Source organism: Rousettus aegyptiacus, unplaced genomic scaffold, assembly GCF_014176215.1.
Source record: "Rousettus aegyptiacus isolate mRouAeg1 unplaced genomic scaffold, mRouAeg1.p scaffold_m13_p_10, whole genome shotgun sequence".
In the NCBI taxonomy this organism is placed as follows: domain Eukaryota; kingdom Metazoa; phylum Chordata; class Mammalia; order Chiroptera; family Pteropodidae; genus Rousettus; species Rousettus aegyptiacus.
This window is the reverse complement of record NW_023416285.1, coordinates 84,250,986-84,263,579: the sequence shown is the minus strand read 5'-3', so window position 1 is coordinate 84,263,579 and position 12,594 is coordinate 84,250,986. Positions and strand designations below refer to the sequence as shown.

General features: G+C 35.0%; 1 protein-coding gene across 6 annotated transcripts in view; it reads right to left on the bottom strand.

Annotated features, from left to right (window-relative positions):
* Positions 1–12,594, bottom strand: part of ARHGAP21 (Rho GTPase activating protein 21) — a 114,736-nt gene that overhangs the window by 44,003 nt on the left and 58,139 nt on the right. For all 6 annotated transcript variants that reach the window (XM_036228114.1, XM_036228115.1, XM_036228117.1 and 3 more), the window contains exons 5-6: positions 3,514–3,606; positions 1,841–1,919 (exon numbers count right to left, since the gene is read on the bottom strand). In XM_036228114.1, coding sequence (XP_036084007.1) covers positions 1,841–1,919; positions 3,514–3,606 — 172 coding nt within the window. The remainder of the gene's footprint in view (positions 1–1,840; positions 1,920–3,513; positions 3,607–12,594) is intronic.

Genomic DNA, 12,594 nt, shown 5'->3' with positions numbered 1-12,594 from the left:
AAAAGTCCAAAGGGAGAAATTATACTGAGTTCTGTGATCTGGAATTCCATTTAGATAAGGCAAGGACCATTGTGCTGGCCCATGGAGTGCTTCAATATCTAACCTACTAATATCAGAGAGTCTCCCAACCCCAATACGATCAAGAGATTAAGAAACAATCAAACAAGCAACAAAAAAAAAGAAAAAAATCTAATTCACTGGTGTCTCTTTTTGATAGATCTTAACCCTTATTTTGGGGTTTATAAATGCTGAGTGAATAGAAAACCAATAAGAACCACAGGTTCGAATAAATTTAAGTAGTAAAATACGCAGGTACTTGTATTTAGAGTTGGTAGAAAATACATACTGATGTTTAGATAAATTCTTCTGCAAGGATACATTTTTACACTAATACACTGCAGAATCTCAATGGCTTTGTGCTGCATTATCCATTTGCTACCAACTGCAGACAAAAGGAACACAATTTTTTAAAAGAAAATAAGATCAGGAAAAACAGTATTTATTTATTTTTCAAACTGCTTTATTGGTTGAAAAACTAAGACTGTCACTCCAAAATGTTATTACTCTGAAAGATGAATGGCACCAGTAACAAAAAAATTAACATAGATGTTTAGGAAAACAAAGAATAAGTTATTTCCCGAAATACTGTAAAATATTTTTAAAGAGATATTAACAGACATACTAAAAATCCTTAAATTACAGGTTAAAAACCATATTGGTATATTTACAATGATTTAAATGATTTTAAGGAAAAGAAAATTTGGAATTTGGGTGGGTCACCCCACGGCCTCAGCAGAAGCTTGAAACGTTCTACCAGTTCCTAAGTCTCCTCATACTTTAAAATCAATTAGTATCACTGTAAAGAATGCCTAGAAACCAACATTAGAGGCTAGCTTTAAAATTTGCTTTCTCTAAAAATGTCATTAAATATCAAAACAGTACAGAGAACACTCTGAGATTGAAACATCATGAACGCATCACGTTTAATTGTAAAAACAACAATGTATGAGGTCAGGATGACTGCTTTAGATGTACAGAAGCTTGATAAAGATCTTCAGAAAATAAAAACTTCAATTTAATTGTAGGTGGGTATAGCTAATATAATGCTACAGATAGTCTAAAAGTTACTATATCTGAATCTAGAAAGAACATCCCACAATAGTGCTGATCTGGAAATTGAACCCCAGATTCATGCCTGCTCTTGAAAGATATTCAATATGGTAACCTCTTTGGCTTTCGATGTCTTTATTTGTAATTTTAGTAAATTGTCTAGGTTTGCTGTAGAGAGAAAGAGTAGGACTAAATTATCTTTGAGGTCCCATAGATAGTCACTCTATAAATATTTACTGTTAGAACTCAAAATTCTATCATTCTGTACAATGTAGGCAGACAAACAGATTAAAAGACAATCTCTTGCCATTTTGGTTAAAACAAATGAATAATTTTGAGCCAAGAATATCATTTAAAGATACTTTATTTTAGTAAGAGGTTTTAAAATCAATTATATATGCATTTATTTATATACTATAAACAAAGTATTATTTGTCACTTCGAATCAAAGTAGGAAACTTACAGAAAACCTAAAATGTGTGCCTTTTAGACGCTAAAGGATTTTAATCACAAATCTGATGAATTTGTCAAAGCAAAGCCACCAACTGCACTATCCTCAGGAGTTTCTTCTTGGCAACCCTCAAATGTGTTATCCCCTTTAAGACAAAGTTCCACATCTCCAGGTCGCATCAATTCTCTACAGGAATACGATATTGTATTAAATCTACTTGCTCCATTGATTTGTAAAACCCATCTTTGGCCAAAATTAATCATGTTTCAAGAATCTTACCTGTTTTGAATTAAAGCAATTACTTGGGAATAGGTCTTTCCAATAACACTTTCTCCGTTGACTTTTATAATTCGGTCACCTTCAGAGAGGAATAATAAAAAAAAAAAATCACATGAGGAATTCATAAAGAAAGTCACTTCTGGATCCTTTTGAAATAATGTCTCGAGTAATATCCTTATTTTTTAATGTGTATCATTGCTCATTATTTTTTAAAGTATCTTTTATAAAATGAATATAATTTTAGTACATCTAGTTTCTTACGGAATAAAGTGATGTTTTAAATAAGAGTTCTAGTCACCTATGAATTTAGACAACTCAAAAGGTACAGTCACCAAGCGGCCACAGCTCTACTATACTATCTATGCCCCTACTGGCTGTTTTCTCAGTTGTAGAACTACTAGTTTTCCTGTTTCCCTTGTCATTTGTGATAAGCATTATTCAACAGGCTTAAATAACCGATTGTCTTACTACCTCAGTATCCTTTAATTTTAGTCCAGCTAACAGCCGTGCGGTATTCTCCCAATCCATTTAGTTTATTGATTAACGCTACGTGACCAAACTTAAATATGGGTATGTACACGGTTTTAATTTTATACATATAAACTTGTTCTTCATTTTAATGGGGAGAAGGACATTTGGATTACTCAGAAAAACTCAGGGAAGGAGAAAGGGAAAGATTGGGAGAGAAAGGACAGGGGAAGAGGAATATAGGGGGAAAAAAACGCCCTTTTTACGTGCTTATCGCACAGTATCTCCATTTCATCTTCCCAACTTTGTGAGGCTTAGAACATGACAGGTGATGCATTCTAGAAAATGGAATTCCATATGTACACTGACATACAGTTATACACATTAATGATACAGAAATTAGGGTCACTTTAAGTATGATGAAAATGGTAATTAATTAAGGGAGGTACTAAGTTAACGGTGCATCCTAATAAATCTTAGCAACAACACTCACTACAAATATTTAATAATATCTGTAGCTGAAAAGACATTTGTAGCTAAAAAACATTTTATTCCAAAAGCAATAAAAGATAGTTTTTCACTAATTCCCATTTTAAATTATTTCACGTTTAAAAACAAAACAATAACTATTTTAGAATGTGCATTTGTCTAAATGAAATCTCTATTTAGTTTTTATTAAAATCACAAATCACAAAATATTTTAAAACAAACAGCCATCAGGCTATATCCACTGATACTTACAGATGGACTGGGCTTGTGTTGTCCTGAAGACTCAAGCAACTGGTTATTGTGCAAATAATTAATTCACTTCTAGAAAATCAGGTTAATTTCAGAATTTGAAGATCCAAGATTATTTCAAATATGTCAATAAATATCTTCACCATTTTGCTTCTTTTGTCAAAATAAAATATATGCAAAATAGGTTCTTTAAAAGGGCCTCCAAGACTCCATTAGCTGAATGGTAACCTAATGTACTCACAATTTATAGTTTACATTAAACTATTTCTGTTCAAACCCATCCATTTGGGTATCAAGAAACATATAACCAATTGGGTCTCAAAAATAGCAATTAATAGATGTGAACGAAAAAGGAGAAACATACTTGAGGACAGATAAGGAAAAAATACAGAAATGAAATATGGAAGAAGATAAAAAGAAAGTAAAAAAGGAATTAGAAGGTGTTATTTAAAGAGTAATATTAGCACCTGTGCATAATCCAGCTTCAAAGGCAGGTCCCCCTTCTTTAACCTGCTTCACGAATATGGTATCCATGGGTTCCAAGCGGCTCCTTTGTTTTCCTGTGGGAGAAAAAAAATCCAGGGCATAGTTTTACTTCATAATAGTTTATTAAAATGCCAAAATGTAAAATAATATTTAATCAAGACAAGTAAAGATTTTTAACAAAGTGTTAAAAACATCCTGAATTCCGATGCTAAAATCATAATTTAGGGGATTTCATTCTTTGGAACATTTATTTTGCTTCTTTCATAACAAAACAACCACAACAATAATAATAGTTTCCATTTCCTAGGTTCATCAGGTACATAAATGACTACACTAAGTACTATACATAGCTGAGAGCTAATTTCTATATCAAGTAAGTACTACTACCACCATTGCATAAAAAGAAGAAACTGAAGCTCAGAGAAATTAAATTCCCCAAGGTCACACAGCTAGACTACCCACTGCCGGTACTCACTCTTCCGCTTTTTAACACGGCATTGTGCTAAGCTTTAAGTTATGATGATGAATAAGACACAGTTCGCATATCGCTGTCCATGGATCATCTGTGAAAACATCTAAGGTGTTTGCTAAAAATCAGTGTTCCGCGATCCAATCAGATCGTGCTTTGTTGACAAGTTTCCCTAGATACACTAACGCTCAAGAACAACTACGTTTCTGTAAAACAGAAGTCAAGGAAAGATTCACAGATAAGAGGACGTTTAAGCTAAGTGGTAAGCACCATAATACGTACTGAAGGGGGACAACTAGGCAGATAGCGGTTCCTAGAGTGTGGTCCCCGGAACAGCAGCATTACTATCACCAGGGCCTGTGTTAGAAATGCAAATGTGTGGACCTCACCCCAGATCTACTGAGCCAGAAACTCGAAGATGACTGCGATGCACTCCAGTTTGAGAACCACAGCCCTGACCCCAACGAAGAATATAATTGAGAAAATAAGGCCTATACATATATGAAGTAATGCAGTAATACTGGTTAGATAGCAATGCAGAGCAGAAAATAATTCAGTGTCAAATATAAAGAGTTCATAATTATTGCTATGTGAAACTGAATTCTTATTGTGGTATATCACAAAGATGGCCAAAGAGAAGTTTCCTGGTAAAAGAATATGTATTAGTAGCTCCCCTTACATATTAAGCTATTTACTCTAAAAGAATTCTTCCTAATTAGTGAATGGCTGACCCTACCATTAAAAAAGCAACAGGGTATAGTGGAAATTGCTTGTTTTAGAAGCCAGTATATACGAATTCAAATTCTTGCTTTGCCACTTTTGATAGTCCAGTTGCAATTAAGTAAACTTTCTGACTTAAAGAAATGATTACTTTTTCTTCTATAATATCAATAATTATTCTATATTTTTACATCCTTGAAGGGTTTCTACAAAGACTAAATGAGATAACATGTTAAAGCACTCAGCATAGCATGTAACTGAAATAATTCCTCAGTAAATGTGTACTTCTGCCCTTCCTTGCATACTGCTTAAATGAGGATGAATGTCATATTTTTGTTTTTGAGAATTAAATTTTGAAAGGTTATAAAAACACTTGCCAAATAGCTCTTATCCGATTTTAAATACTATAAACCTAATTACATGCATACACACACACACACACACACACACACACACACACACAATGATGTCTTTCCACAGTAACTTCAGCCTTCTCTCTACATTTAGATGACATGTAAATATAATGAATCCTTCTGTCACTTCTGATTAGCTATGACAGACAGCCACATTGCTTTCTCCACGAGATTTAGGAGGAAAAGGAAAACTAATATTAGTTTTAGTATTAAATATTAGTAGAAGAATGTCCTAATTCTTGAGAGATGTTTGCTAAAGTACTAAGGGACTAATCATAATAATATCTGCAACTTAAATTGCAAATGGTTTGGGAGGGGGAAGTAAAGCAAGATACCCTCACACCCGCACACACATATGGATAAGGCAGACAGCAACATGTTAATTGTTGAATCGAGATGAACAGTGTACAGGTGTTTACTGTACTTTGAAAATTATAAAAAGCTGGGGAAAATTTTCTGTATATGCCAGGCTTTATTTTCCTTCGTAGAAGTTATCACTCACTACCGAACATTGCATATTTATTTGCTTACATGTTGGTTGTACTCTCTCCCACTAAAATGAAGAGTGGGAATTTTATCACGTTCCCCAACACCCACAGCACTAGAACAATGCTTGGGCAGAGCAGGCAATAAGTAATTATTCAATGAGCAAATAAATATATTTATTATCTACTTCAACTCTCACAAAGAGCCTTCAAGATTGGCATTACAGTCCTAATATTACCATTGAACTGAGGAAGAAACAGAGACTAAGTAACTTGCAAAGAGGTAAAGTAGGGATTTGAACCCAGGTCTGAATCCAAACCTAGTGCTCCATGTTGCTTCAAAAGTAATTGAACTATTTATTCGTTTGTCCAGCTTTACTGAATACCAGTAGACAAACACACTTAACAATTAATTTGAAAGGATGCCAATACTTAATTCCAGTCGAGCTGGTAATCAGGCTAGGTCTCTCTGTGGCCGACTCAGTATTTAGAACCATTGGCATTAGGAAGATCATCTATTTTCTCTTGGCTAGAGATTTGAGGGTTTAATAAGTTTAGTTGTATCAAATCGTTGCTTGCATGGAAAGATTTATATAATAAAAGAGGAGAAATATTTTTCTTATTAATGTCTTCCAGTCTCCTGTGTCCCAGAGGTGATTATACCATACTTATATTTAAAAAGACAAAATGTAAAGGACCATTAATGAATTGTACAAAATAATACAAAGTTGACTGAATAACAATGCGGCGACTTTTGAAAATTCTGGTATAAAATTTCCCTCATAAAGAATAAATGCAGTCCAAAATAATTAGGTTTTAAATTCTATCAAAGAAATACTATTTTGCAATGACTGCCTTTGTAAGAAATGACACTTTGCCATTGACAAATCTCTCACTATGCTATGCCTGAAAACATATGAGTAGTCTAGAAAAACCATACACGGAATAGACAAAAATACAGGCCAGTCCTAGAACAAGCCCTATTTTATCTGATGTTTCCGAACTTTCTTTTCTGGACTTTCTTCAAAATTCTGACTTGCTATTACTATTTGGATATTATCCAATATCTAGAAAATAGAAAGTTTTAGAAATAGAAAAATTTCTCATAGATATGCCTTTAATTATAGGTAGGCGCACTAAGAAATATCCTTCTCTTCAATTTCCATATTCCTTGACTCCTAGTCTTGAGTTAAACACTTAGCTCATTAATTTTAAGTACCTTCTTTTTTAATATCTGCTGTCTGCAATTCTGCTGGAACTAGAAATCGATGGTATCAAATTAAAAATGTGTGTTATTTAATATCTCTTGTGTCTTCAGTTTTTGTATGAAAACTTAGAGCCCAATCCTGTATTCTCACAATTCGCCAAGAAAAATGATTCCTTACTGACCTGCATGATCATGTAGCACAGCCAGGTGGCTTCCCTGGCAATTCTTTGCAAAAGCCTCTTTCAAGTCGGCATCTGTGTTTTGTAATTTTTTATAAATTTTTTGAGAACACACAAGACATGTTTCAAAGAACAGTTAAACACCTTATTCACATGTTATTTCCTTGACCTCATTAAAAGAAAAATATTTCTTTTTAGCACACACACGTAATCAAACCTTTCTATATTTGAAAAAAAGAAGGAAAACTACAATGATCTGACATGAATAAGAATGGTTAAAATGAGCAAGTCCAGAAAAAGTGCCATGTTGTGCTATTTAATACACAATCAGTAAAGACTTAAACAAGAAGCTAGAAAACATATATGTGAATTTACTTAAAGTTGATATTACACTTTGAAGTCAAAAAACATGCACATATTTCTACATTATGGTAAATACAATCAGTTGGGGGGAAAAACAGCTTGAGTAAAAAAAAAACAAAACGATATATAGGTAGTGGCTGCCATCTAACTATCGGATGAATACCCAGTTGTTGGACATGATTTTTATTCTCCGTATCCAGTATAATTCAGTAGTGAACAGGTTGGGCCCTATGACCAGATTACATGATTTAAAATGCCAGCTCTACCATTTATTTTCCATGTAGGCCAGATTTTGCAATATTTGGCACATACTTATATTAAGAATTGTTAGCTGTCTATCGGAAATTCAAATTTAATCAGGCTTCCTGTACTTCATCTGGCAACCCTATCTCCAAGTGATTTTAGACAAATGATTTATTTACTCCTCCCTCGCAAGGTGGTTGTGAGGATCAAAAGAGATAATCCATTAAAACCCTTATATAATGCATAATACAAATAGGCATTTAATAAATGTTACTTGTTACTATGCCAGTCTGATGATAAACCTTCAGAAGGTTTACATACAGATCAGGGATGATCAAGGTCAGTGACTGCCATACTACAAATGCTATGAAAATACTAGCTGAAAGAGTATACCAACTTAACTGAAGGATGATTGAAATCTGATGACCCTCTTCTTTGGAGAATGCTAAACTCAATCACTTGCAACATTTAAACCATTTCAAAATTTAAAATATTAACTGTACGAAGCAAACATATTATTTTAAGAAATAACAAAATTTGCGCTATACTAATTACTAAAAAAGGGCCCTGTAAAGAAGATCCACAGAAAGACAGACAAGTCTGGGTCAGGGAATTCCATAGTTCTGGGGACAAGAAAAACATAACAGTCTGAAAAAACATATACTTTATACAAAGAAAGACTATCCCATATTTTCCCCCAAAAGCAAAGCAGTGGAAAAATAACAACCGTCACTGAGATTAAGCTTTTTTCCCCTTTCTCTCTCAACATTCCCAAACATGCTGTTAAACAAATTTTTAATGAAACCAAATTACCTTTGCTTTTATCATGAGTTATTTTTTTAAGTATTCTTTTTATTGATTTCTTTGTTGTAAAAACAAAATCTCTCTACACAAGAGAAAGAAAGCCATTGAAATGAAACTGAGCTTCGATATAAAGCCTTGGAAAAAGTATACTCTCCACAAAAGAGGAAAGCTAAAAGAAGCACATCACATAATAGAATATTAAAGATCTAGGTGTTAATTGTTTTTTAAAAATCAATTAAACAGCTTATTGAAATTAATATCTATTTTCAGACCCAAAATAAAAAACCATAATGGAGACTGAAATAGATATCAAAGGAAAGTCTGAATGATGGAAAAATGATCTTTACTTGTCTTTGATGGATATCAGCTTGCCACAGGAAAAAGAATTTACTGAGAAGTTAGGAATTATGGATCCACTAAAGCAAAATACAAACAGAAGGAGTAATACACGCCAAATCCAGGCTCGTGGTTACCTCTGGGGGAAGAGGATAGGGGAGAGCGGTATACCGGGGCCTTGACCATATCACCAGACTCAGAATCATCGATGTTGGGGAGGAGGGTGTTGTGTGAAGGGAAAGATGCTAAAATGTTAAAATGACAAAGATAGATGGCAAATTCACTTGAAAGTTACATTTTTCCCCCTATATTTTTGTTTGCCTGAAATGTTTCACAACGATTTGTTTTTATTGTTGAAAACGGGCTTCTAATTTTTATTTTGGGGCGAGTTTGCTGATGGCACCTAAAATTATCTTAAGAACCTTATAGAGAAACGTTGCCTAACATCAAAAATCCATATGATAAATACATCCTATATAACAATTAAGCAGAATCCAATTTAAGAAGACTAGTATGACAGATTATTAGATACTGTTTTCCCATGGTAAATGGCAGAAGCATTAAGTAAAAAATATACATATATGTGTCAGCTTATTTAATCTAGACTTTTCCCCAAATTCCCACTTTAGATGCTCTCCCTTCCAGAGCGATGGCTAGTACTTTAAAATCATAAGCCTCCAATCTTTAGCTTTAACAATTATCATAAGCTTCAGACCCAAAATTTCAATAATCTCTACAATGTTAGTAGAATGTCACCTGTAAGGTTTCAATCACATTATATCTACTATAAGCAAAAACATACAATCTCTCTACTCAATCTGATTTTCAAGTAATATCCAATGGAACAATATAAAACATGAAAATCTGCTAAATATAAAAAGCAGACCATGTTCTAACTTAATCATGATAAACTTTTTTTCAATGCACACTCATCTAATTTTTTTTTTTTTACTTTTCATTGTGGAAAATATCCAGCATACACAAAAGCAAAGAAAAAAAAAACCACAGAATAAACCCTCATGAATACAACTTAAATAATGATAATAAATCTGTCACCTTGTTTTATTTGCACTACTCTTTTTCCTAAAAAATTTTAAAGCAAATCGCATATACCATATCTATTTATTCATAAATACTACAAATACTGCACCGTTAACAAATAAGAACTTTACTTTTTCTAACAACAAAATCCTTGCATGGTTTTCTAGAGTCTGTAGTATTCTGCACAAGGTAGATAATATAAGCTGCCGATAAACCCAATCCGACCTTCCATCTTCCTAAAGCTGACTCAACATTAAGGAAAAACAGTATGTCATGATGTAGAGAACACAGCACCAAAAACACTGATCAGTGTAGAGAGGTTGGACACGCAAAATCACAACTGAACCCTGAATTAGGTTCTCAATGGAGTGCTCGGCCTCTGTATTCAAATTCAGTGAGATCATATATGTGAAAAGAACACACAGTGCGTGAAAGTCTCCAGCATGCGGAACAGTGCCTGGCATACAGTAGATGCTCAATAAATATGTACTGCTGACTGGTTCAAATTACAGCCCCGGAAAATGCCAACAGGAAAACAGCCCCAAACCAACGCGGAGATTTCTGTCAGGAACAGACCAGACCCATCGTTCTACAAATGATCAGTACTATCAATCTCTAAGTAGCAGAAGGAAAATGCTGCCACTTGGCTGTAATTTGAAGACAATACCACTAGGTGGCAGACGTGAACCAAATATTCTGGTATGATAAACTACCTCAGCAAGAAAGACTCTGGAAGGGTGTTTATTCATTCAACAAATATTTACTGAGTTCTAACCACGTGCCAGGCGTCCATTATCCTACAATGAACAAAACAGTCCCAGGATCTGCCTTCTGGAGTATTTGGAGTATCTGGAGTATTTTCTCTCTCAAAAGTTCCAGGAATTTCACAAACTATGTATCGCACCTAGATTCAAAGTCTTGTTATTCTTATGGTGCTAGATTTTAATTTCTCTGCAAACCTAGAAAACATCTGTTTAACGGTGCCCTCCTCACCAGCAGCCATCCTTCTCTCTCTGGCCTTACCATCACTCCACCACTGAAACCATTACACTTGCTCCTTGGCTCTGTCGAGCCTTAGCCATCACTGTTCTCTGAGACTACCAGTCCCCTTCCCAAATCACTTTCTTACTGAGATCATCCATGGATCAATATTTCAACAAAATTCACTGACAATCTCAACTTCCCTTCTCCCTTGACCTTTCAAAGCAGTCCGTTCGCCAATCTCCAACTGTGGAAAAATCTAGCCACACTCCGCCTGCTCTTGTTCTTGGCCCACTACTTCGGCAGGATAAAACTGCGCAACCCACTGATTTAGAGTTTCCCAGTTCAGCCAAGCTCTGGGCATTCCTCTCTAAAGTCTCTTGCTATTATTTTAATTCGCACCCCCTCAAGGTTGCAGTTTCAAACTTCTGACAACCTTCTCGAACTTGTTATTCCATTCCGAGTTCCTCAAACTATTTGGATAACCTTCATGTCTTATTTCACTATATCTCAATTGCTGTATCCTCAATTTTTTCAAAAAATGTTTGCCTATCGGTACTTCCTCCTACCTGTCTCAGGTGAGGATTTAGTTACCGGCTGTCTTCAAACCTTGATCCTCTAGATTATTTCTTCTCCTGTGTAAGACCTCAGTCAATCTCTGTTCTCTCACAGACATACAAGTTTCCACAACTTAAGAGAATAAAATTTCTCCCTATCCTTCCACATAGCTACCATCTCTCCTTCACCATCCTTTCATTTTCATACTTCTTGGGAGAATAGTCTATACTCACATACCTTCGTTTCTTCCCTTCTAATTCGGGGTTCCCCAGACACTGATAAATTTCCCGTAGGGGACAAAATTGCTCACCCATCCCACTCCCATCCTCATTGAAGTACACCGCTCTAATGTATGTTCCAGCCCACTCATATTTGGTTTCCATATCTCTTCCATCCACTCTACTGAAACTGTTTTCTTAGCAACTTTATCAATTTGCTACCTGTCAGGTCTGGTCCAACAGTATCTTTTTAGTCCCCACCCTAATAAAATCTCTGTGAAAAATGACAGGTTATCCACACCCCTTTTAAATTAACACCTCTTAATTAGCAAGTCACCAACTCCTGGGTACACTCAGACCTTCCAAAACATTCTCAGATTTCCTTTCTGATTCTTCTTTCACTGACCATCTCTTAGATGTTGCCTTCTCTAGCTAGGGTCCTGCCTTATCTATCCATCTCCATGCTCTCTGTATGTGGTTTCATTTATCCCTAGGACTTCATTATAACATATATAATAATAAGTTCCAGATCTATTTCAAGCCCCACTTTTCCCTATGAGCTCCACATCCAAATTTTCCACTAAGTACTAAACACTCTACCTACAGGTGTCGGAAATGAAACTTATCCCAAATTGAACTCATATCTCCGGGGAAAAGGGGTGGATGATTCCACCATCCCTCAATTAAGGTACTTCCACCTATCCACTCAATCATGCCAGAAAGGCTGGGCATAATCCTGCACAAGTCATCCTTAACCCGTGACATATAATCCATTCCTAAGTCCTACCCCAAATCTGGGCAAACATAACTTCTAAACATCTCTGAAATCTGTTCTGGACTACTGCTTTTCCTTCTTCCTGATAAATTCCTATTCATCTGTCAACGGCACAAAGGACATCCCACCTGAGAACCTGTCCCTCTCCTGTGATCCTGTAACAATTGTACACGCCTCTATTTTTGCACTTACAAAATTGTTTTACACGTTCATCCTCCATCAGAGTAGGAGCTTCTTGAAGCCAGAGCCTAGATCATATATATTCATGCT